The 27,078-nt window shown below is 44.4% G+C and overlaps 1 protein-coding gene across 3 annotated transcripts in view; it reads right to left on the bottom strand.

Annotated features, from left to right (window-relative positions):
- SYNPR (synaptoporin) overlaps positions 1–27,078 on the bottom strand; it is a 102,426-nt gene that overhangs the window by 43,993 nt on the left and 31,355 nt on the right. Inside the window, exon 1 of one of the 3 annotated variants that reach the window (XM_068202146.1) lies at positions 7,591–7,617. The exons of 1 other annotated variant lie outside the window; for it this stretch is intronic. In XM_068202146.1, coding sequence (XP_068058247.1) covers positions 7,591–7,602 — 12 coding nt within the window. In that variant the 5' untranslated portion in view covers positions 7,603–7,617. Of the gene's footprint in view, positions 1–6,407; positions 6,450–7,590; positions 7,618–27,078 lie in introns of those variants that run through there. One more of the 3 variants, XM_068202144.1, reaches the window with a different exon arrangement.

Genomic DNA, 27,078 nt, shown 5'->3' with positions numbered 1-27,078 from the left:
CTGACAAGGCAAAACACTTGTCAGGCTGCAGCAGACCCTGCAGCACTACAGCCCAGTCCTTTCTCCAGCTTTATTAGATTCCTTTTCAAAAATTCATCTGAAACACTAGATGAGGCACACAACATCACCAAGCACAAGAAGAGCTGCTGCCAACACCAGCACTTCTGTGCCATGTCTCTGTGCTGTATCAGAGCTTTTTACTTCTGATTTTTGAGTTGGGAGTTTCAAAGCAAACTAAAAAACATCCCGGATTTAAGTCCCAAATTACTTTAGGTACTACTGGGAACCAATATACATCTAACAGATTTGCATCGACTTTGTGCAAGGTTCATGGCCAGTGTTGCTGAAAGGGATGCAGTGACATCAGCAACAGGACAGGCAGCAGCCTGCAGAGGGATTTGTCCCCAGATACAGCAGGACTCAGGGAAGGCATCTGCATGAGGACAGCTCAGAATTACAAAAGTTGGAAAAGACCCCTGAGATCACCGAGTCCAACTTAATGCAGCACTGCCAAGTCCACCACTAAACCACATCCCTAAGCAGCACACACACATTGTTTGAACACTTCCAGGGACAGAGGTTCCACCACCTCTCTGGGCAGCCTATTCCAATGTTTGGCTGCCCTTTCAGTGAAGAAACCTTTTCTAATATCTGGCTCCCCACCACTCTTTGCTATCTCTTCCTACCATGCCCCAACCCACCACGGAGTATCCAACACCCACATAGCAGAAGCCCAAAGGCACTAACAACCCTTAGACCCTCTCATTGCTCCACTGCTTTATTCTTAACATGCTTGTTCACATTACCCCAGAATCCCTGTTTGTTCCTGCTCCTCTGTGTGTGTGCAGATTTACAGACACTCTAAAATCACTCAGTGCACTGTGGAGATGGAGTTTCATCAGTCTAGTCATGGAGCACCTGAGCTGGAGCTTTTCCACATCAGGGTCCTCAGCTCTGCCCAAGGCTGGATTGCACTCTTGCCCTGCCCCGGTAAAGCCAGGAAAAGTTAATTAATAATATTAAAGTGTCCATCCCACCTGTGCTGCAGAGAAAGCATCAGTCAAGGTAGCAGTGGTGTCCAAGAAGGCTGGAGCTTGACAGAGAGGCTGGAGCCCCAGCTGGGAGAGGATAGCCTACCTGGAGCTGCTGCTGTAAACAAGCCACCAGCACAGGGAATATTAAGATAGGCTGCCTGTTTGCCAACAGAGATTTACACATTTCCCTCTCAATCTTTATTTAAATTTGGGAAGACAGAAAATTAACAAAGTCTGAGATCTGTAACTGGAAACCATTTGTTTTTCTTGTGGAAATGGAACATTTCCTAATGAACTTCCCCTCCCCCTGTGCCACTCAGATCCGGATGCAAATATTGCTGCGAGTTTATCAATCTGCGGCTTGTTTCACGCAGTTTGCAATGCTAATGAGTAAACCAATTTTGACATATTATGTAAGCCAGTTTCTGAAACAGAGATTCTTGGCAGGCCAAATGTAAACACAGACACCCTCTTGCATCCAATTTAAATGAGCATGTTTCTGAAAGCACTAAGGGCTTGATTCTGTTGACTTATTCCTGATTTACTCCAGTGGAAAAAAAAAAAAAAGGTGAGGGGGGGAGAAGAGAAAGAAAATGAACAAAAATACATTCAATTACTAGTGCAGCAGCAATTTGCAAAATGGATCTAATTTTGTAGCAAGGAAATGTGCTGGAATAAGCTAATATAGGGTGGTGACTGGGGCACTGTGTGAGCATCAGCACAGCACACGCCTGGGAGCACAAATGCCATTCCAGATGGAACTGAGGGGGGAGATGACAGCTCTCCTCTCCCTCATCCCCCCCAAGCCAAAATTAGGCCCAGGTACTGGCCCACGGGTTGGAGCAGCCCCAGAAGGTGACTCCTTCCAGCCTCTTGCTCTTCCACCAGAGCTTTGCAGAAGAATGATGCCTATGGGGGCAGCAGACACAGTCCGAGAGCAGCACCAGCTGTTTTGAGCTGCCCCTGTCTCTCACACAAGGGCCAGTAGGAACCCAGAACACGCAGGAATATTTGCTTCAGCATACACTAAAAGTTTGCACTCCACCAGCACATGTCCAGGTGTCAAGACCCCATGCACTACTCCAGACCTTGTCCACCTGGCTCAACCTGGCAACAGGCCCCAGTGCAGAAAGTCAGACACTGATTAATGGATTATATCCACTTTTTAAAGACTAGCACCAGAAAAGCATGCTGGAAGGTACCCACTTGGGATGGAGACTGCAACAACCAGCAGAACAACTCCCAGTGACACAGGGATGAGCTAAAAGTCACAGGCTCAGAGGTAGGGTTAGAAAACAAAAAAAGAGAAGGGATACATTTTTAAAAGCCCCTAAAAAAAGGCCTCTACTGGAGAGATGAACAGGATTTTATTAAAGTGAGGAAGGGCCGAAATCAAATCTTTCATTTGCACTTTTCCCCGTACCATCTGGAGCACTTGCATCTGCCAAAAGCAGGGCGCATTTCTTTGACTGGGAGAACCAAATGGGGTAGAGGCAAACCTGGAGGTGGCCTTTGCCCTGCTATCAGCTCTGGTACCTCCACAGTGCTTTAAAACTGAAACACATGTGTGAAGTTGAACTGTGATGCTCCTGCCATGACAGCAAAAGCAATAAAATCAGAGACATGCTGTGCTATGAGGTCAGGTGTGCTGCCACAGAACGTATTTATTGTGTGTCAGAGATCCCACCAGGCACCAGAGCTGCAAAACAGCATCTCACATTAAATTCCTTGCACAACATCACAATCAGGATAGCATTTATCATACCTGGATCTTTTACATGACAAAGTAAAGGAGAGCAAAATGAAGAATACTTTTAATCTCCAAGCAAATATCTTATCCCGAGCTTTCAGTGGTGAAAGCAAACCTAAGAGTTCCTCCCTTTGTGCTGTGCTGCACTTTCAAGCTATGATCATAAGCAGCCAAATGCTACACATTTGTTGGCTCATTAAGTTTCACCCTGCAAGTTTAACAACTGTGTATTTCTAAAGTAATCCACATTTTTATGCCATAAGAGAAAACTTACTGCTGTCTAGACACAGAGGGAAAAAAAAAAAAAAAAAGGGCAGTGCTTGAAAGGAGGGCAGCAGACAAGGAAGCATCACTTGGGATGTGAACAACAAGGACATGAGATGCCTGTACAGCCCCAGCACTGCAGGGCTGTGGAAGAGCAGCAAAGACTGGGAAGAGAAGATGCCCTGCAGATCTGAGGGACCTCATAGATTTTTGTCCAAGTCCAGCTTTTTGCCAGCCAACAAACACCCCCACTACACACTCTGCCATCCCAGCACGGAGCCCAAGGTGGGAGCGAAGCCCAGAATCACATCACAGCATGGACTCCCACCCCAGCAGGGAGATGAAGGCAGCAAGCAACCAATGCAGATTGATGTGCCATAACACATCCCTCTATCCCTCCTGCTTATCTACACCTGGCACATTATAGTAACAGACAGGTAAATGGGGATTTAATTCCTAACATGTCATTTTTTTACTGTAATTTTAAATGATTTGGAATAACTCCTGTGGTTAGAAGTCCAACTGTTATTCAGAGTCAGTCAATTTGGAAAGTCCTCACTGTCCACTCAAGCATCCCCTGGATTCGTCATGCTCAGAAGACTGTTACTGCCTTTCCCTCATTCCTAGTGCTTTCTGCATTTTTTTAACATTTTCCTATTTCTGCATGTCTTAAATACCAGATACTAAAACCATATAAAGAACAATCAGAAGGCCAAATGGATACTGACTGGATGATGAAAACAGCAAGAAATAAAAGAGAATTGGATTATTTTCTGTTGTAATTTTCATAGCTATTTAACAGAAAGAATGTAAAAATCTAATTACTGTCAACTGCAAGTTTTCAGCTACCCAGCCAGCAGCGCGCTGTTATTAAACTACTGTATAATTGCCTCTTTTACTCTGCTTCCCACAGAAGTTGTGTTATTTCACTCATAGTTAAACTCATAATATTGGCTTCATAACTAATCCTGTCAATTGAAATCCCTGGGGGCTGGTGCACGGATAAAAATAGCAAGGAGTTGTTTCTTCCCTCAGCTTTCTTTTAAAGCCCATTTCTGTAGGCACTGGGGCTGCACCTGCCAAGGTGCCACCTCTGGCCTGTGAATGCTCCCACAACTCAAAGGAACACAGACAGCTCCTTCCAGCAGGAGATTCAGTCCCTTGTGCCGTGTCCATCCCAGGAAAGGCCAATCCTGCCCATCTCTCCCTCCTGACCCAGGCAGCTCAATTAAGGTATTTGATGCTGCATAGTTGAACCCCACCTCCAAGCCCAGCTGTGACTGCCTACCCTGGGACTTCCTCTCAGCCCTGAGGCTGAGGTGACACTCACAAAGCCTGAGGATACCTGAAAAACAGGGGTTTGCTCCTTCCCCAGACACTGGGACAGAGTCTCACATAAAAAACCCCACCAAGACACCCAGCGACCTGTTCAAGCATCAGTGATACCTACTGAGATGTCTGTTGGGCACCAGGATCTTAAAGGTCTTTTCCAGACTAAATGATTCTGTGCTTCTCCAAAATGAGTACAATTTGTTTATGTGCTTACAGGAAACAGCAAAAAGCACCAGATTTTCAGCCATCCAAATAGTTAGGCTCTGTCTGAAGCCTTACTTGTTTCCTGCACATCCTGGATTGATGTCCCTTGCTAATTCATGGCATGGTCCTTTCCTGGAGATGGCACTGGGTTTGCTGTAGAAGACACAGCCAGGGTCTCCTGCTCTCTCCTCCAGCGTGTCCTTCCTTCCCTGTGGGATACCCCTCTTCCCCAGGACAGAGAGGGCCTAAACTCACTGTTGAGGTCAGGTTTGGGATGAGGTGGTAGGGCTGGAAGGGGTGAGGGAAGACAGATTTGACGTCACACTCAGCCCTACAATCTCTCTCTCTGGAGACAACAACCCTGTGCTGGGGTTGCTCTCTTGTGGGCACGCACAGAAACTGCTGAAAGCTGGCAAGGAAAAGATGGGAAACAACACATTTCCCAAAGTGGTGTCCCAGAGGAAGGTGCCCATGCCAGGAGGGACCCAGTGCCAGGGCTCTGTGTGCACCTGGACCAGCTCCAGAGTCATCTCTCTTGCTTGGAAGAGCCCCTCCCTGTGCTGGGACTGACACACACAGACAAGAGCACTGAGCACATCAGCACACTCACTGCACCACCAGGTCCATGTGGGAATCATGGGAGACTGGCTCATCTGAGGTGTATTTCCTTCTGGGAGAACCACCACCCCACCTACTACAGCCAGAGACAGAGGGTACGGCATCCCAGCCTTCACTCAGCCTCCTCCTGGAGCCATCCTTGGGATGGACAACAGCAGTGTCCATCAACACAGGAGTGAGAGAAACAGAGCACCAGTTTAAAAAAATGTGTCAAAAAAAAAATTGCTCACCCTTTCTCCCACCCCACAGCAAGGTTGGACCATCCCCAGCACAATGCTCTGCAGCCACACAGAAAACTACTGCTTTCCGTGCAAGCCCGAGACACCCTGACCAGAAGTCCAGAGGGACCCCAGGGTTAGAAATCCCTTGTGTGAACTGTGTGAGCCCTCAGGGAAGACAGCTCTTCCCTGAGCTGCGTTACTCTGTACTCCCCCCATCACTAAACTTGCTCCACTTTAAGACAAGAAGATGGAAAAATAATTTTTGCCATTGCTTGGGCTGCCAAGCAGCACCACAGTGCTTCCAAATCAGGAGACCTCCCACCATGTCCAGCCTGGAGAGCCCTGGTGCTCCCAAGGGTTGGGGGACTGCCTTGTCTGACAGAACTCTGAGCAGCCCTGAGATTTAAAATAAGCATGGCCTAACACAGTGTTAGATTTCTCACCCATGGTGTTTGTGCAAATGAACCCTCAGGCTGACAGACCTCCCTACTCAGAAGGCTGCAAAGACCCAGGGAAACTATGTTATGGCCAAAGTCACCCTAGTGGTAGCACTGTCAGTGAGCTGCCACCAAGTAGAGCCCACAGCCTCAGCTGTGCCAGGCATGGTGAGGACAGAGAAGGGAAGCACCAACACATCAGGGCTGAAGTAAACCCACCAGTGTGACTGAGAACTATTCCTGTGTCCAAGTACAGGAGGAGAGTAAAGGACAAACAAGGAAGACTGAGGCTGCCAGGCACAGGAGCAGCAAAATCTCATACTGTTCCTACAGTTGTTGGTGATGGCACAGCACACAGAGGAGTTCACAGTGACAAAACAGATCTGGTGACATGAGCCAGCCGGCCTCAGTGGAGGTGACAATGTGTATGCCCCCTCTTTGGATGCTCAGCCAGGTCCTCAAGGAGAACATGGCAAAGCAACCACTCTTATAAACACAAGCCTTAATATCAACATCCTTGGAGTCTGATTCTTCAAAGATTCAAAACCTGCCAGAGCTCCCAATCTTCCTCCATCTCCTTTGGACTGTACTGCTTGTGGTGTATCCATTTAAAATTGTCAACTCTTCATCCTCAAAGAAGAGGAATGAGAGTCCCAGGCTGTCCTACACTCCTCGTGAAGTGACACTGTTTTTTGATGAATTCCCATCAAACAGCAGTGGATCCTTCAGGATGAGTCTGGAAGAGAAGAACACAGGCTGTGTAAGCAGTGGGTAAATCAAGGCCAGCCCAATTTTCCCATTTGCACAGTGACCCAAGCATACAAGAAAATATGTGCAAGGGTCTCTGTATTCCCCAATTAAAGTACTATGGATAAAAAGAAGAAAATGTATTTCAATTGACTCACTGGTCAGGGAAAAATGAAAAGGAAGTACATATACTGCTTCCATAAGTTCTAATTATCAGTGGATTTTAGATACAAGAGCAAAGCATTCATATTGCTACCTATTTTTTATTAAACATAGTTCAATCAAAGAAGCCATCAACTTTCCTAGATGGAAGTAATTAAGGAGAGCACAGGCTGCTGTGTTTGCAGTGGAGACAGGAGCCTTCCCCTCAGCAAATCATACGCTTCCAGATGCATCCAACCCACCAAAAGCTTCCAGCCAGCTGTTAGGCTGTTCCCAGATGTGGGGCACCCTGCTGCTCCAGCAATCAACCCACCCACTGCTCCAGCTCCATGGGATGTGCAAATCCCTCCCCCCTACATAACTGCATCCATTATGGGAACAAAACACAGCTGCTTCTGAGAAGGGCACACCACACCACAGACCTGCCCCTGTGCCAGCATAGAGGGGAGAGGAGACACTTGTGTGTGCCCATCTCATGCTGCAGGACACTTGAACCAAGTTGTGGATGGACTTCTAGTCACACCTAAAGAAGTAGGTGGTCCCTTGTAACACAACCAGGGACCCCTGAAGAAACTCCACATGGAGAACAAAGCTGAAGGAAAGCAAGGGTTGGGCCATGTGAAAAGGTTACACCTCTCCAACTGATGTCCCCAAAAGTGCAAGTGTAGGATGCTGTGCTGGGGACATCTCCAGTTCTGCCTGAGACACGCTGACTACTGTGTGTCATCAGGGTATCTTGTATTGTCCCGATGCTCAGAAAAATCAGTCATGCCCCTAACAGAAAGTAACACAGCCATTGCAAACACCAGGCAATGTCTTACCTGAATCACCATCAGCAAGGCTCTTCCAAACTTCTGCTTTAGGAAGGTCAGGGGCTGAGGTACTGTATTTCCCCTGTGAACGAAGGCGAATGGTGCATTTTTTAAGTTTCACGTTAGGCAGCCACACAAGTGCTTTAGGTTGACCTTCCCTGTGGATTGCAGAAGACTGTCCTTGTCCAAACAGCAGAGGCTTTCTGTGCAAAGCAGCTCACTGTCCTTGGGCTTTTGCACATTTTGTGTGTGTACAATTCAAGTACTTGTTATTATTTCTTGAAATGAGAGTCCCCCAGGAGCAGCACTTGGTTTACATGGAAGACAATATTCTCTCACACCAGTAATTTCCATTAAAGTATTCCACAAAAGTCTGGGTGTTCAGTACATGCTTGTTGGCAATTTATGCAAATCTAGTCTACAAATAATCTTGACAAATAATGCCAAGAGTGAATTTGGGCTGAGGCTGTCTGAGATCACAGGTGTTAGTTAGGTTATCAGACACAGTGGGTGGCATGTTAATGTGTTCACGTCTTAACTAGTGGGTATAAGCGAGAGGCTTGATCTACAACTGAAAGAAAAAACTGAAAGAAAAATTGAATATAGAGCACAACAGATATTGCTGAACAGATTTGCATGTGGGCACTTGATTTATCACAATGTCTACATAAATATGTATGGAGCAACTGTTTCAGAGAGGCCCCATGCATGGACAAGCCTGTAAAATAAGTTTTCTGATCTAAATATTAAAATTGGCCCTTGGCAAGTAATATAAATAATAGTCTCTTACAAAATCACTGTTTCAATTAATTTTACTGGCATCACCTTTATCTATGCAAGAAGGAGAGAGAAGCATCAAACAGGCCTGAAAGCCAGCAAAATAAATTCAGAGTTATTTTCAAGAGGTCTGCTTGTCTCACAGCTAAGAAAATGCACCATGAGATAGAAAAACAGGTTTAAGTCCCATCTCTGCCAAGGTCTAATTTTTATCTGTAGAAAAGTAGGATGTATTTCTTGCAGCAAAGACAAAGCATTTTCTCTTACTTCAACGAACAATCATTTTATCTGAGCAGTTATATCAAACAACTTACATTTTTCTGCACCCTCCAGTAGCTTTGTTTTACTGCAATTTTCATTGTTAAAAAACCCCCAAACCAACAAAATCAAAAAAGTACCTTACCCCTTCCTTAAACCGATTAGAAACGTCATTCACATTACCCTGTGGAAGTGAACTGAACTATTCCCAACAGCCACTCAAAAAATACATAATCACCATAATTACTGGTGGCATCTAATTAACATTCAGCTTCCTCTCTACAGCAGCTACAGCTGGACAATCCATTTATTCCAACCTAAAACTAATGCTCTCCTAATTATTTTCCATCTCACTAAGCAGCCCACCTGTGCCTGTCTCCATCGACGGCTCGGTCTGGCACAGCCTGGTGAGCTCAGCCTGGAACAGCCTTGCTAACAACTGCCCAATGCAAACACGGGGACCTGCTCCTACTAATTACACAGCTCCTGCTGGCTCTGTTAGCATGCCTCACCAGGATTCACAAAAAAAAAAAAAAAAAAAAAAACAAGACAAAAAAAAAAAGACAAAGGAGCTGCAAAAGGCTGCAGCCACCCCAAGGGACTTTGTGCTCTGGGTTTGATAGGACGGGGTAGAGGATAAATGAGCCTGTAAAATGCACATGCCTCTGGTTTGATGCTGTGGAGCTATCTTCCAGAAGGGCATGGGGTCAGGGTGGGCACACCAGTGGTTCAAAAGCCTGGCACATCCTGGTGCTGGTCTCCAGGCTGGGGAAAACCCTCTGCTGCCACCTTTGTTCTCCTTCCTTGGCCACTCTGTTGCAGCAACAGAACAAAATTGCTCAACCCAAATACTATGTTAAAATAAAGACAGCTAGGGATTACACAGATATAGCAGCCTGCTTTTAACTGCCTGGTATCAGTTACTCAGAATAAAACGAAGTACATGCAAATCTCATGATACCTTAGTTGTTTCAGTCTACTCCTAGCCCTTTTCACCCCCATATCACTAATCAGGCAACTTTTAAATTCACTTCTGTTTTTCAGACATGCATCACCTATTGTTAGGAAAAATAATACCTGCTGTTAACATCTAGATGAGCTCCAACTCATTAGCTCTGTCTCCTTCCAAAACTCAGCTAAAAACTGATTTCTTTTTTGCTCACTCCTCTCTCTCTTTGCTATTATGTTTCTACTTGTATCATTTCAGCCTGTAATGATTGTAGCACTCTTAGGAACGATGATCTGCAAAATTATCTTGTAATTGCATTCATATTTGAACTTTCATCATTACAACGAAACACATAAAGGGGGATGAGAAGAAAACTGACAGTTACTGGGGGAAGCTCTTGGCTGAACTTCTCCTGAACTCAGGAATTACTAACGCCTCTTTCTTTCCCTTCGCCCCCACTTTAATTTGTCAGCTCTAGGGTGAATCTCTGAAGGCACCAAGAGGCCTCTGCTCAGCACGGCCAGCTGCATTCACAAAACCCACAGTGACACAGTGTTTACCCCCAGTCAAAGTGGGTAAGACAAGTTAATAACGTTCAAAATCTGTGGGGAGAAGGAAGGAGCTCAGCACAGTCTTGCAGATGTCACTTGCTTCAGAGACCAAGGAGAAAAATACAGCATGTCAAGAGAGGTCTTAAGAGTTGTCAGAGATGGCCTGAGGGGAAAAAATAAATCAGTGCATGCATACTGGAAGGTTATTTATGCAATAGTCAAGTAGTTATGGTTTTGATACCAAGGTAAGAACTCCAAAAAACAGTTAAGGTCAGAAATTCAGTATCTTCAGGCTGTGTGCACAAATTTTTCCCCTCTTCGTCACCTGCTGAGCAGTAAAGTGCCTCCAAATGGAATTGTCCAGACTTCCCAACCAAATTTTCAATTCCACAAAAGACAACCTAATGTTGGCAGCTGACCTATAAAACTTTTGAGATATGGCTACAGGCAGAGGACCAAATTTTATGAAAATGTCCTAGTTCTTATCAATGCAAATCAAGCTAAGATGGATCAGAAAATTGAAGTCCCAGCATTTGCTAAACTCAAGAGCTCCCCATGTGCTCCCCTGGCTGTCCAGGAGCACTCAACTTTGAAGGACTAACTGCAAACCAGTGTATTTTATTTTGCCATTTTTTCCAGAAAAAAAATTCAACAGAGTTAACACTAAGATCTCCAGCCAGCAGAACATTGCTAAGATTCCCTAGGTGAACCTCTTGCATCTCACTTACCTTCCTGGTGAAGCCCAGATTTGCAGACACCTGGTTTTTGAGCCACTGGGCTCTCCACACCAGCCAGGCTCACACCTCCTGCTGCACATTATCTCTCCTGAAAAGGGCACTCAAAGCATCAGCAAGGAAAGAGTCCTTGCAAACCCCAGAAGTTCACAACTGGCCCAGCAGAGGAGGAGGGATGGGTGGATTCTCTGGTGTCTGGTTGCACGAACACTACCTCTGCAAGTACTCTCAGCAGGGGCAGTGTGGGACTTGGGAGGTTCCATTTATTTTTTTAAATTTATTTTTACAAAACTTCCAGAAATGCAGATTCTTTGAAACCCCACTATCCTACCCCATCAAGCTGAGGCTGTCCAGCAGGTTCACAATGTATTTGTACCCTATGTCACCATGTCATGTTGCAGGGTGCCAGCCACAACCAAATTATTTCATCTGATGCTTGAAGACAGGACTTAGAGATGACAAAACAAACATCTCCTTCAAACTAACAGCCCTCTCCAAAAGCCAAGCAGGTAGCAACTTATCACTTCCAACCTCAGCTAGCACTCCTAATTGCTTTTAGCCTCTTCTTGAGGCAGTTAACTCCATACCCACCCCCTGACACCTTCTCACTCCAAAAAGCAGTTCCCAGTTCACTGCCACAGGGCTCTGCATGTGGATCTCAAGCTTCTGTCTTTATTCCCTTTCCTCTGCAGGGCTCTGCATGTGTTTGTGTCTGGGCATGTGTTTTCTCACCCTGATGAATTCATTATTTATGGGGCTGAAAGAGCAAAGCTGCTGCAATCATTTAGCTCTTCTGCATGTCTCCCAAAGGCATAACAAACATAATGGGAAAGCAAATATCAGGCTAAGCAGGGCTGTTTGAGGGAGAGCACAGAAATGAACATGGGGGTGCTGTGCAGCAGATATGCCAGTACATGCCATGCTTTCCTGCCTGGCATGGGGCTAAATCCCTCCTGCCCTGGTTCCAGCTGCTCATGGGGATGCCCAGAGCAGCCTGGACCAGCACAAGTCAGTGTGCTTCAAGGGACTCTGTGTTCTCTGGCTCACTGATGTGTTCAGCTTTACCAGATCTGGCAAATGGCACTAGAGGGCAGAGCTGTTTACCCTCAGCATATCTGAGACAAGGGAAAAACCCCATGACTTTCAGGCAGCTTCTGAATTCTCCGTAGTCCTGTCCAACACCAAAAGCCCATTAATACACAAAAGCCACCAAATATATTTCCACTCAGAGTGACAAGCACAGGCATTAACGAGCCAACTGAGAGACTGCAGTTCCTTGCTCTGTCTTTACTAAGACTGGAGGTGTGTGACAGCCTCTTGCCAAGGCAGCAGCAGCTCTGCCTGGGCCTGCCCTGGCTCTCTGCATTCCAGGGTGCACAGGGCAATACAAATAACACAGGTCTCTTGACAGCAGTTGGGGGGTAACAAAGCCTGATCTCTTCCCATCACTGATGCAGATGAAAAGGCTTTACTCATCAAGAAGCTGTGATCACAGAGACCAGAAATTATGGACCACACTTGCACTCTGCTGCCCAGGTTTGCTGCTAAGCATCTCAACAGATGGAAAGTGCTTCCAAGCAGGTGAAACCTTCAAAGTTATAGCTTTTGTTCTGAGCAGATGACCAGAGGCTGAGAGAACCCCTGTAGGGGTTCTTGAATGCACATCTATCCCATGAACCACAGGATTCACATTCCAGAGAGCACCTCCAACATCCACCACTACATTTCCTGTACCTCAGCTCACTGCACTTGGCTCAGGAGGGGCGGGAGGGATTGTAATTCCCAAAATTGACACTCTTGTACTGTTACATGCAAAGGTTTTTGGATGGTATACATTTGCTAACTTCAACAGACTTTTCCATGGCATCCCTGGTACTGAGAGCTCCTTGGATGAGGATTATGGCCCTAAGAACCCCACTCCATATCACTCATAAATCCTTTTCTTATTAGTTCCCCAGTGCACACAGTGTGCTTTTCTTTATTCTTATCAAGATCAGTCATCCTGCAGGCCTGTTTACTAAGGAAGCAAAGGAGTCTTGCCCCAGAAAGTCACTGCTCCTTCCTGAGTCTGAGGAACTTGTTCATGAAGTACCACCTTGCATCATATCCCAGCTCTGCTGCCAATGAGGGTACCTCATAACAAAATCTTTCGAGAGGGGAAGGAAAATACCTGCAAAATAGAACTCATAGCACAGTGCATTAATGGCTCAGGCAACAGCTTAGAATAACATTGCCTATCTTAATAGCGTGAAAAAAGGTCTATTAATATTTAAAGAGAAGGAAGGAAATAATACTGGTTTCAGGTCTCAGTCACATTTTTTTCCCTTGCCACAACCACTTCATTCCACAACTCTTCCTCCTGGGCACACCCTGCATCTTCTGCTTTGCAGAGGAAAGGCAGTGCATTGTCTTATTTTTGTGCAGAATTTGATTTCAAAGTCATCATTACAAAGAGGATTGAAAGGACCCTCAGAGCAGAGGCCAGGCAGCTCTATCTTTTCTGGCATATGTTTCTCTAACTTCTGACTCCCAGTGACTGCAAATCCACAACTTCCTGGGGCAAAACTACCCCAGTGCTTCTCCATCTGCTTCTTAAAATTGTATATCCCTCAATAGCATGTCTTCTCCTCCCAACCAGCACAGACAAGAGAACAGCCCATTCCCTTCCTCTCCTCTCTGCAGCAGTCCAGGAGAACTCAAGAATTACCTCACCTCATTCCAGTTACCTATTTTTTGCCCTCCACAGTAAATAGCCTGAATCCCACAAGTTCTCTCCCCATAGCCTCTACTCTCAGTTCATTTTCAGTATCCCTTTCTTGACTCTGTTTGCCCAACTATCTCTTTATTTTAGGATGAAGCCCAAAATGTGATGGTTTCCCAGAGTCTACCCAGCACAGAGCAAGGCTGGAAAGCCTGCCTCACCTGCCCATCCCTCAGCTCTCCCAGTTTCCTGTAACCCACTTACAACCTGGCCACTTTGCAGAAAACTTACTTCCAGTCTGTGAAGCACCCTGTCCTCACCAATCCCCTTCCTCCAGGGTCCCATTCCCAGGGACTTGTGAAGCTGTTCCCGCACCTTCCCAAAAGATGCTTTGGGATCCCCTTTCTCACTGACTTATCTTGTGCATGTTTTCAGTCCTGCCCCACAGATCTACACAGGAAATGTAGAGAAAGCAACAGAAAGGACCAGGCAGGTCTGGTTTACCTGAGCACATCACCTGCCCAGCTCACACCTGCACCAGCCACTTGGTCAAAACTGCTGCTTCTTCCTCATCCATCCCTCCCTTAAAAGCAATGGCTGTATGTGATTCAGCAGCTGTAATTAATGATGGCCTCTTAAATTTTCACTTAGGTTGACCTCAGCTCACCTGCACTGACCTCAGACATGGTGAGTTTGGTGATTATGTCCATGCTCACAAATCCAAGTGCACCCCAGCCCATCAATCACTGCTCCTTGCTCCATCTCTGGACACTGGCTATCCTCACCAAGAGGCTGTGCAGAGCAATTCTGGGGTTGTGGGAAACCTGAGCAACATTTAGATTTGCAGATAAAATATCTTCACTCTGTCTACTTAACAATTTAGCATGTAGTTATTGTCTTTAAATACAGCTGAGCAGAGAACTAAGATGCATACTGTTCTTATTCTTCAAATAATTACTAACAAATTATAGTCATATACTAATATTAAAAGTATTTTTTTCTTAAGCTTCATGATCATTCTCTAACTGTGACTGTGGCTATCATGTACACTGCTGTTGGAGCACTGTGCTGGCTCATTGAATTTACACTTCATTCCCAAGGTCTGCTGCAATGTCTCATGACCAGCCTGAAAAAAACAATACTTAATTCTTTCATAGATGTTGACTCTGAAGTACAGATCACTCAGAAAAAAAAAAAAAGAAAAAAAGCTTATGAAAATTGAAAGTGATAAACAGTACATATATATGAGTAATAATTCAGAAACAATATGAAGCACATAAAAGGACTAGTTCCTTACCAAGGGAGACACAAAATACTAACACCCCTGCATAAAATGAAATTAAGCTAAAGAAAGTTTAAGCAGTATTATAAAATCAAGATCCTTTTAATGTCAATGACCAAATCTGAATCTGGTTTCAGCCACCCTCCAGGTTTTTAGCATATTTTAGTAATTCTTTAGCCCAAACATACCTGCCAAACCTGCCTGGATGCATTTACAACAACTCAGATATGGTTGTGCAACAAAATATCTGATTTGCACATGCAAATTCTCATGAAAACCATGAACAGACAATTGACATAGATAATTTTTCAATGTGTGCTCAGAAGCTGACAATTTAATCACTTTAAGTGTAAAACAGCCTTTTTGTTACTGCAGAACACAAGGCCTGTCATGAGGTTATAAATGAAACCCATAAATTGCTATCTGATGAGTTTGAACCATTAAAGCCAAAGAATACCAAGGTCTGGATGGATTTAAAATAAGAGCAAGGCTGGCACAAATAGTGGTAAACAAGAGTCTTCAAACAATTTAAAGGACAAATCTCTGTGTGCATTTGACTATACATAGTACCATATTAAACGTGACATTTATAGAATCACAGAATAAATCACAGACTCTTTTGGGTCGGCAGGGACCTTAAGGATCATCCAGATCCAAGCCCTCTGCCATGGGCAGGGCTGCCACCCACTAATACAAGCTGATGTGATATTTTGGCATAGCTGGCCATCCAGGAGGGTCCTGTGGAGGAGATGTGCAGGTGCCATTTCATGCAATGTTTCCCATGCCCATAAAAGCTGTCTCTCCCAGAACCTGTGGATGCAGGCAGTGCTGCCTCCCATGGCAGGGAGGAAAAGGATCCAGCTTGGGGTCTCTGATGCAGAGGATCTGGGCCTTTGGGCAGACAATGAATTGTCCTCCCTGTGCCCCTGGGTCACTCCCTTGATCATCCCTCTGCCTCACACCTGCAACTCACTTCTTCTCATATGGCTTCCAAGTACTTTTAAAGAATTATCTCATCAGCTGACATTTTAGCTGACAATCACCTTGTATCTGCAAATCCAGATAGTTAACAAACCTATTTTCTTCTATTATGAAAGTATTTTTAAGTTCAGGAATATAAGCTTTAATAAACAGCACATTCTATATGTGAGAAAAAGAAGTTGCTCTATGTGTAATCTAAAATATCGATTCTTTTTTTTAGTATTTGCATTGTTTTGTTTAATGTTCTAGAAACCTAAAACTGAAACTGAGATCAAAGAGACTAATTTCATCAGAGACAATAGGTTTTATAGAGCTCTGCAAAGTTCTACCATTGCCTGAAGAGGTTTTAATTCAGGAAAGACCTTTACATTTCCAGCCTGCTAGTTAAGACTAATAATTACACTTGCAAACAGACTGCTGGCTCTTACCTGAACTGTGATTTTAATACCCAGTTTGGAGGCCACAATTTGTTGTTCACACTGGACAATTTTGGGCTAGGGTTAGAGAAGTTTCTATGAGCCAGGTCACTTCCAGTATGTCATGGTTTGACACTGGCCAAACACCAGGCACCCATGAAAACTGCTTGCTCACCATTTCTTGCTCTCAGCTGGGCGGAGGAGAGGGAAAAAAAAATAACAAAGTGCTCATGAGTTGATATGAGGACTGGGAAAAACACTCTAAGGGCAAAACAGGTTCAAATTTAAAGACATAAAGTAGATTTATTATTAACAGATTTATTATTATCAGAGGAGGATAATGACAAGTAAAATAAGTCCTTAAAACACCTTTTTTCCCCCCAGCCCCTCCCTCCTTCCCAGAGACAGCACAAGGAGACAAGGCATGGGAGTTTTGGTCAGTTTGTCACTCAAGATCTTTATCTGTTCACTCAGGGACAGGAGTCTTTTTTCTGCTATGCCTTTCCCACAGGCAGTCTTCCCAAAACTGCTCTGGCGTGGGCCACTCATCCATGGGGTGCAGTCCTCCAAGGGTAGGCTGCTCTAGTTTGGAAGCAAGGGCCCTCTATCTCTGTCTTTGGAAGCAAGGGCCTTCTCTCTCTATCTTTGGAAGCAAGGACCCCTCTGTCTCTGTCTTTGGAAGCAAGGGCCTTCTCTCTCTATCTTTGGAAGCAAGGACCCTCTCTCTCTGTCTTTGGAAGCAAGGGACCCTCTCTCTCTAATCGGGTCTCCCACTGGATCACAGCTTTCTCTGGCAACTACCCGCTATGATGTGAGCCCTTTTCCCATGGGCTGTGAGTGGATCTCTGCACCCTCATGGACTTCATGCATTCCAAGGGGACAATTTGTTTTACCATGGTCCTCACCATGGCTTGCAGAGGAATCTCGGCTCCAACGCTCGAAGCACCTCCTCCCCTTCCTTTTTTTTCCACTGACCGTGGTGCTGCCATGTTGTTTTCCCTCACACATCTTCACTTCCTCCTCTTCTCTGACTAGAAGAAAACTGCTGCTTGTAGGTACCATTGTCAACAAGCTCCACGAATTCAAAGATTCCTGAAGGATCCCACAGCGCCGAGAAGTTGATCTTGTCTTGGTTCTGCGTTGGGGAATCGCCGGTCATGTTTCATCTGCCGGCCCTGCAGCCCTGCTGTCATCGCGGGGCCAGTGGCGGCTGCGGCGCTGGCGCTGTTTAACACCTCTCCTCATGCAGGGCGCTGGGAAGGGGAAGCCATCGCAACCCCTGCCCTTCTGCTCGTGGCGTGGCAGGCCAGGGGCTGGCCAGGGGCCGGCCAGGCAGGCAGAGCTCACCATGGAGATGGTGGCGGCCTTGGCAGCGCATTGCCGTGCACCGCGCCAGGGATGGCCCCGGCAGCAGTGCTTCACCACTCCTGGAAAAAAACTGCCCATGTGATGTTTTGATTTTCTTCTTAAATGTCATCACAGAGGCGTTACCAACCTCTCTAACTGGGCCAGCAGGACGTCCATCTTCAGAGCCAGAAGATGGGCTCTGTTGGACATGGCGGAAGGTTCCAGCAGCTTCTCACAGAAGCTACCCCTGTGGCCCTCTCCCACTACCAAAAACCAGGCTGTGGCAAATCAACACACAATAGGTGACACCACAGCTCATGTTCTGGGGTAACTCACACTGCAAATAACTAACAGTGCCCAGAGAAGGAAAGAGTGAGAAATAAGGAAAAAATAGCATGTTTATATGTTTAATTCAGCCAACCACATAGTATTAGTATACTATTTTATTAAAAATTGTTTCCATTGTTTCTAACTAGAGTTTTATGGTTTCTCCATACAGGGATTGTCAGTGACAAAATGGAGTAATATTCTGCAGTACATGATTTCAAACATACACAGGCTTAAACAAGGCTCTGTAGACAATGATACTGAGGAGTGCCAAAATGATTGCTTTCACTCAGCTTTCAGGGAATCAACACTGATTTATGACTAAACCAATTGCATTGAAATCAAATGGAGTCAGACTCTGCCCACAATTTTACATGCATTAACTGCTGGGAGGTGATGGAGAAAATGGACCATTAGCACATGATTTCTGAAATAACCACAGCACTGCCAAATTAGATGACTCTGACCCTGTGGTGAGCAACAGTCTCCTCCAGAGCCTTTTTTGCTCATCAGTTGCCTCTTCTGCAGATCCACCTTGCTCTTCCCAGGTTTCTCATTAACTCTGGTCCCAGTTTGGGGCCTGTGGAGATAGAGCCAGCCTGAGCTTCCCACAGGAAGGTCAGGGTGGATGTGTCAGCTGGAGCACATGTTTTAGACCAGGTGGAATAAAAAAAAAAAAAAAAAAGAGCAAAGGCTAACACTTCCATAGAGCTTACCACACAAATAAAACAGTTATTTAGCAATCTTGTCATTGCAGGCAAAGTTACAGCTGAGTCCTGATGGTGCTTTGATTTTAAAGCTCAATCTTTGTAAACACATTGGCTGAATTAAGGATATGGATAAAGGCAGTGGGAGGCTTTTCCCCTGCAAAGAGCAGAAAACAGTTTGTCTTGAAAAAATTAATCACAAAAAACATGCTTCTATTTAAACAATTATTTCCAAAATTTTGGAAGGGATTTCATCTTCCCTGGAACTGAACATTACATTTGGGTTAACAAGCACCAGAAGTAAAACCAATTAAAATTTTACAGTCAGTGAGGACAGAACCAACAGGGTATAACAGCCTTCCAGATTTTCATTGATATGGTGATGAAACACAAATATTTATGAGCTGAACACTGCTTCCAGTATCATTCAGAAAGAGTCCTTTTAGTGCTCCAACTAACCTTTCAGGATTACAAGAGAGGAGACTTGCAACAAATAAACTCTTCACCCCAGCTCATCCTGAAAGTACTTTTCCACCACGTGGAAAATCCATCTCTTCTTCATCACTGTTAGGCAAAAGAGAATGAAAATGTGACAGGATAATGCTGCTCTTAAAAAAAAAGAGAATGAAAAACTATCTGGAGATAGCTGGAAGTGATGGATCAAACTCGTGCCATGCTGATTTTTGCCTTTTTATTTTATACATTCTCTGTATTCTTTACACATGTATTTGTGGCCTATTATTGTATTACTGGCTAGTTTTCCCAGTAGATTTTCATGCTCATTCCCTAGGCAGAAAGACAAAACACGTCCCAAGGGCCTCTACCCTATCTTGGTTCTCGCTGGCTACCAAGGCTGAGAACTGTTCTTCAAGACTTTTTCATGAAAAAAGTATAGCCATTACCAAGGGGGTGGGCCCCAGAAAAGGGTTGAACCAGAAGGGGGAATTACCTCATCACCTGTGCTTCTAATTGGGAATTTTCTTGTCAATTATGCTAATTTGCTAAATTTCTAGAAATTGTATTCACCTTGTGTGGGTGGGCTTTTGTGGACATTTTCCATATATGCTCCTGGAGACCTCCAACCTTTTTATTACCTCCTATACTAATATTATCTTGAAAGTGTGTGCTGTTTAATTTATAGGTTTCTTAAGGCATCAAACTACTGCACAGAAATATGTAAAAGAAAGCCTTATTTACATCATAGCATTGGGGCTGGTGCATTATTAAAAGGAACAGTCTTGAGCTTCTGATAGAAGAACAAAAGATCTTTTCATTCACAGGCAAGGCACAAGAAGGAACTGCTTGCCAGCATCTCACAAAGTCCAGCCAAGAACTGAGCACTGAGATTTCTCAGTGGCAGTCCAGCATCATGAACACATCCTCTATATCAAAGGAAGTCAGGAAGACGTGCCCTGACAGTGCAAATCCACACAAGAAAATTAAATCTACCTCATCAAGAAAACACTCCTCCGTGTCTGTGAAATGTATCACTCCAGATCAAGAGGAATTTGTCTCATCTCATAAATGTCACACACATGCCTCATGCTGCTCTGCACTACTTCAGCAATGTGCTGGAACCTGGAGAGAAATATGACAATCATGGCACAGCACTAAGCACTCACCCAAGGGCACCTTCCACAGGTCAAATGGGGTCTGCCCAAGCTTCCATCTCAATGATGGAATGATCTCAATCTCTTCCCTCTCAGAGATGACCTGTGCCAGGTGACACTTAAGAAAAGGGGAGGAGAGAGTGAGAAGCCAGGACTGTTCAATATACAAATGCAGGAAAAACTCTGAAATAGGTACAAGTGCTGCATTCTTGTCTGAGATGATGCAGGACTTGGCTTTTTTTTCCCAGGTCATTTCCTTCTCAATACAGAAGAAGAAGGTAAGTGCTGCAACCTCTAGAAAATACAAGCAAGAAACTTCATCTTAAACTAAGGGAAAGAGATTCCAGCTCGACCCAAAGGGAAGAACTGAAGGTTACTTGTGATGCTGGGCAAAAAAAAAAAAAAATCCTTTACAATCACTGTACTGCTTTGCCCATTTATCAGTTTGCAGTTTTGTTCTACTTTCATAAATCAGAATTTGTTACCAAGCACATTATTTTGTGTCTCTATCTGGGTGGCATATGAATTGAAGACTGAAGTGTGTCACAAAGCCACCCCTCACCTCTGGGGTGAATGCTCAGCTTAACACCTCCTCAGCCCACAGGTGCCAGACAGCACCAGCAGGATTCACAGGCAAGGTAAGGAGTGTAGCACTTGGGAGAGGAATAGGAGTTTTTTGATCATCAGCAGTGAGAAGAAAACTCATTTGATGCACTCCAGGAAAGATGGGAATGCACCTGAAAAGCCAGGGAGTTTGTCACAGTTGTTTAAACAAACATGGAACAGAAAACATATGCTTAGCTTTAAATTCTACAGTAAGTGACCACCATTTGTGCACTCACTGAGAAAACAGACTAAAATGCTTTTAATAACTATGAAGACTGAAATGAAACTATACAGAACAATGTCAAAACACAGGTAACAAGGAAAAAATATTTTCACGTATAATTCCCTTAACCTGAATTGATATTGAATATTCAGAGGCAAGTTTCCCAAGGTGTGAGTGTATGATTACAGGCAGGACTTCTGCAGCACCAGTGTGACTTCAGGGAGCATTTCTCCAGGTACTGCTTTGCCAGTCCAGCTATGAAAAGCTAGTAATGCAGAGAGGCACCTACCATAAAAAGCCCAGGAAGATGAAACGGTGGCAGGGAGTTTTGCAGAGCAAACCTGTAGCAGTTGGGATGCAGATGGTGTCATGCTACCTGCCAGACCAGGGGCATGCTGTACCATCCCTGCCTGCACCCCTCTTTTACCTGCTGGGAAAAGGAGCACCAAATGAGGAACACCAGAATGATGCTTTCCTTGTGATGGACTCCAGGGGGGCTTCTTAAGTACCTTCTTTAACTCACTTCTGACTTTTCAGACTCTCACAATATGCACAGCATGAGGTACTTTTGGCACACACACAGATAGCTTGGTGTGGGTAATTTGCTGTGCCCAAAAATGTCAGTGTTCACCTCTTGACAGTAGCTGATTTTTCACTGTTTCCCTGGCACTGAAGACAACTGGGTAATAGAATAGCTTGGAACACCAAGGAGCACAGAAAGAAAGCCCATTAAAAGCAAGGAAAGTCTCCTAAGTGAGTTACAAAGCTGAAGTCACTGCAGAGCCCATGAAGGACAGTCAGTGAAGTTCATTAAAGAGCTCTCAGCAAACACTGCTTGTGTCAATTCCACTCTAGAGTTATCCTCCAGCCTCCAACTATGCTGCCTGTACACCTGGTTCTTCTCGGGTGTTTCCAAGATGAGCAGCCCTCAGGCAAAGGCATTGCCTGCGTGCTCTGCCCAGGATATCAGCACCCTCAAAGCTGTGAACCACGCTGAGGCAAAGCCAGTTCAGAAGAGTTTGACTTTCTCTAACCTGTCCCTACATCACAAGCAGCAGCAACCATTCCAGCAGCTGAGCTCAGTCTGTTACAGCCATTTCTCTGAGAAACCAGCATTGTATCAGGGAAAGACACGTTTGTTCTTTCTGTACTCTCCATCCATGAAGACTGCACTCTGGGCCAGGCTTCAAGCATGATCACTCCAAATATACACAGTGTTGAGGAATGGCTGGACACAATCCTGCTTTTTACCCACAGTTGCTCATTTTCCATCAGTCCTCGCTGCTAAAGAAGACCTGGTTGCCTCCTCACTCACCCCTGAACATCTGCATTGATCCCCTTGTACCTGCCTTTAATCATCAGGGTGGTTGAAGTTCTCCAGATAAACATAAATACTCTTCATATGGAATTATCCCCTATGCACCGCTCCCCTTGTGACAGGAGCAAGAGGACTGAAATGAGTCTGAGAGCTGTGCACATTCAATATAAGGCTGTGCCTTTAAACTTCCCCATATTTCTTTTTTGGTTTTTGTTTTGTTTGGTCGGTTTAGTTTGGGTTTGGGGTTTTTTGCTGGTTTTTTTTTTTTCCTTTTCTATATTCTTACACCATGGACAGCATGTGCTTTGGGGATGGGCAAATAAACTGTAGCAATAAATGAACAGGCAAAGGAATGGAGACTGAGTGATTTGCCATATTTTGGATACTACAGGACAAAACCACGCAAAATCTTGGGTTTCTAAAATCCTTATGACTCCACAGCTGCTGCCAAGCACAGGAGTTTGATCCCAGCAGGGAGGAGTATCCCAGAAGAGAGATGATTGGCAGTCAGACCTTCCTTCTCAGCATCTCAGTGTCTCACTGCAGCAACACAGGTCCTTTCCACACTATTTAAAAGATCATTAAATACCATTCTTGCCATACAGTACACATAAATATACACTAATCCATGCAGAGGAATACCTTTAGTTGTCTCTGATACTGGAGCTATAACTGATGGCACTGCAAATGGGGGCCAGTGCTCCTCATAGCAAAGACCTTTTCCTTGTATTCAACTTCATCACAAGTAGGTTTTTATATGCTAAATTTATGCAAGCAAATGCTATTTTGGCAAATTATTTTGTCAGCATTTTTATGACAATGGATACATACAGAATATAATGACTCCAGCTCACTGAAGAAAAAAGCCAGCACTTCTGAAAAAATCAGATTTAGGAAAAAATATTCTAGTCTGGAATAACTGTTAGTATTTTCATAAAATTATTCATTGTTTCCTTCACTGGTGAAATTTATTGCAAATGAACATAAACAAAACAGAATTAAGGAGAAGCAGATAAGTTTCTTAATAACCTGCAGACATCCCCTTGAACTTTCCCTGCCATTCTCACTCCATCAAGCTATGCAGGGAAAACAGGGTTCTGTCACAAGCTTGTGTAGTGCATGCCCACCAGCACCGAAGCTGTTTGGAAGCTTTCCAAGGCCCTGATTCACCATCACACACTTCTATAGCACATGGAGCTGTGCATTTGTTATCTTGGAGCTTTGAGATAAATAATGTTTCTTATCTGACGAAATAAAATCACATTACTGCTTCAAAAGGCATCACTGCAAGGGCTCGAGACCCAGGCAGATCACGTTAGTGGAGCTTCTCAGCCCAGTGCCTTGCAAGGGCAGAATCCCTTTGATCAAGGCTTGGTAGACAAGTGCAACCTGTTGCATCTGGAGTTTGCTCAGGGCAGAGATATTTGGATGCCCTGAGAGCAGGACATCCTTCTCCTGCAGCGGCATTTTGCAGCACCTGCCACAGCTGGTGGCTTTCTGAAGTGGTTTCTAAACCACACCTGCAGGGAAACCTGCAGCCCTCTGGGGCTCCGTCCCTATTTCTCATGAGGGTGGCAAGGCAGTTTGTTGCCCAGATAAGACCAGATATCTGGTTTTCAATTTGTTTGCTTTGGTTCTTTTTCCAAATATGCCATAATTTGTTGATCTGTGTAATGCAGATTACAGACTCTGCTTACACATAAAAATAGCTACTTGCTTTGTTAAAAAATCAGAATCAAGGTTGTCCCAGGTCACAGACAAAAATGCAACATCTTTCCTTTAAAATATTTAAAATTAATTAAAATACTGACTTTCATCAATCTGGTAATGCTGAAGGAATGAGCTCTTCAAGCTGAGAGATGTTTTATGAAAAATACATCCCATATTTGGAGTCCTGCATCCATGTGGCATTATCACATGACCTGGGAAAGTCTCTGCAATTACGATCCCATCACTGTTCCTCCAAATATGTAAGAAAAAATAACCCTTTTTAGCTTGCTTTTGTCAAGATTTTATGGGATCCAAAATGAATACAGCTACCTGGGCAAAATCAGGAAACTCCCATTCAAAATAAGATCAATTGCCAAGGTGACCCAACTGGAGCAATGTACAGTGAAACACAAACCAGAGAAGAAAATAACATTTCTCCCTCTGCTCCACCTTCCTGACCAGTGTGCCTGAAAAGTCATCTTCCAAACCAAAACTGGGACATAAGCTTTTAGATCTTCATATTCCATCTGAATAATACTGTATAGAAACAAGTTGCAGTGCTAACAAGTTTCAGTGTTTAGTATTTCCACCTTTATTGAGATGAAGCATTAAAAAGAAATCTCTAACACAGACTCAGAACAGTTCCAAAAAATTTACAGCAGTTCCAACAAGGACCCAAGGATTACAGCAGATACACTTGGCCAGTGTATTATTAAAAAAGTCAGGCAGAGTGGAAAATGTTATTGTCTAGAAGCCAGATGAGCTCAAAAAGACATCTCTAAGTGTTTAGATCAGGAATGCTTTTTATTGACGCTTTCTGGCAGTTATACACAGACTTGACCTTGGCTGGAACCAGTGTTCATCTTCATCTATGCACAGGCTGAGCTGCTCACACACTATTATAAATGTGTATATATGTAAAAAAAAAAGCATACACCTTATGGTTTTTATATGTAGATAGATATATATAATACCTTGGACTTCACTAAATAAGCTTACACCTCCCCATTGGCCTCAGCACCACTAAAACTACACAAGATGTTGCGCATTTAATAAACATGGTTTCACTGCTGTACAGAAAACAGCAATACACACAAATATGGACACACATCTATTTTCAGCCCACCAGAATAAACAAAAAGATATGTAAAGAACTGGGAAACAGGGAGATAATGAGCTGTCACAGCGAGTAACAGTTTGGCACCAGTGATGCAGCTCTGAACAGTCACAGTTACCAAATAATAATGTTTACTTCAGCATTTCTGTCAAGATCAACTTGATGCCTCAGGCAGTTTGGGGAAGAATCACTTAGTCAACAAGAAAAATCCAAATTCAATTGGAGGAAACTAATTAAACTGAGCATGAAAGTCTTCCAAAATATGAAACTATGTCTGAAAAGACACCTTAGTACAATTGAACTGACAGGATTTTGGAAAAGTCTCCATTTCTCTGATTTTAAAACACTGGGATCTTAGGCTGTCCAAGAAATATGTTTTATAATTCATCCCCTGCAATTCAGTCATCACTGGGGAAGGATAGCAGAATATTACCTTCCTGAGAACCCTTTCATGTCGTTTCTCTGATATAATGCTGCTATACTCTGAAGATGCGACCATAAAGGATGAAAAGTCACTTTAAAGAAATCTTCAAGGATCTTTTAATTGGTTTTCATTTTACAGAGTTTTGGGACTGTACATTTTACTCTTTGAGTTGCACAAGGATCCCAACTGCAGCCTGGCTGAGTCACTCTGGCTCTGCAGTGGTGACCACCATCCTGCACAGTGGTGACTGCCCATCCCAAACCACTGCTCCATATGTGCACCATCCTGCCAGGCTCCATCTGGGTGCAGGAAGGGCCCTGACAACAAAAAGGGTCAGTGACTCCAAAAATCCCCATACCAGGTGAAGGTTTTCTTCCAAGTTAAGACTCTGGCAAGTACATCGGGTATGGATTAATGCAAGCATGCTATTGTATTATTTTTAATCAGTTCCCTGTGTAAGGTGGTCCACATACAGTGGTACAAAACCTAAGAATTCTGATGTGTAGAAATGGCATTCATTTTCTCCAGATAAGAAGCCAGTTGTACTTGATCTCTGTTACAGTCTGCTCTTCCCAGAATTTCTCATCCTTTATGGATAACGCGCTCCAGGTGATGTGAGACGAGGGGATCTGCTAAACTCAAGCAGCAAGGCAAAGACATAGATGGTGTCAGGGACATGATCCTGCCTGTGCAGACACGGAGCCATGGCAGAGTCAAGATGCTCCTGCTGCTGCACACAACTACCTCAAAAGGGTTTTATCCCTGCAAAACCTCGGAAAACAGTAACTGTGACATGGAGCGTTTTTCCCTTGTCAGAAAACAGCATTAGTTCTGCAGCAGCCCATTCAAAGGGCAGTGACGGAATCTGGGTCAGGAGCCTGGGTTTGGCCAGCGCCCGCCACCAGGTGTCACCAACTTCTTGATCAACGCGGATCTGATCCCAAAATGCGGCTCTACCAGCCTGGTTATCACTCACGGGGACGACTGCCACACGTACTATCCATATATCCAGAAAAGACCGATACTTTCCCCTCCAAAACCGCACGCTGTTTGTCTCTGTTCCGTTCAGGCGTCTCTGGTTAACTCCCCTGTGTTTACAGTCACAGAGAACCCAACCCAGCTGTGAAGTTTAAGCCCTGTTCCCATGAAGGACGTGGGGGCTTGAGGGTGCCATGTGCTGCCTCTGAACAAGGAGACCCAAGCTTGCCCCAACCCATAGCGAAACCTATTATTCCACCATTTGCTTTACTATCAAAAAACAACCCACTGAGCAGTAATGGTCTAGATTTCCAGAGGGAAAATGATCTGGGTCAACCCCACAATTTCAGCTCAAGAGCACTTAGCTCCCAGATGTGTAAAACAATGTATAAGACGTGAAAGTTAAAGAGTTTCTTGGAAAAAGGTGAGTGACAATTGTAAAAAGCACCGCTGCTTATCCTGATGTCCAAGCAAATGGTGC

Source organism: Anomalospiza imberbis, chromosome 11 (genome assembly GCF_031753505.1).
Source record: "Anomalospiza imberbis isolate Cuckoo-Finch-1a 21T00152 chromosome 11, ASM3175350v1, whole genome shotgun sequence".
NCBI classification, from domain to species: domain Eukaryota; kingdom Metazoa; phylum Chordata; class Aves; order Passeriformes; family Viduidae; genus Anomalospiza; species Anomalospiza imberbis.
This window is presented reverse-complemented; position numbering and strand designations above follow the sequence as displayed.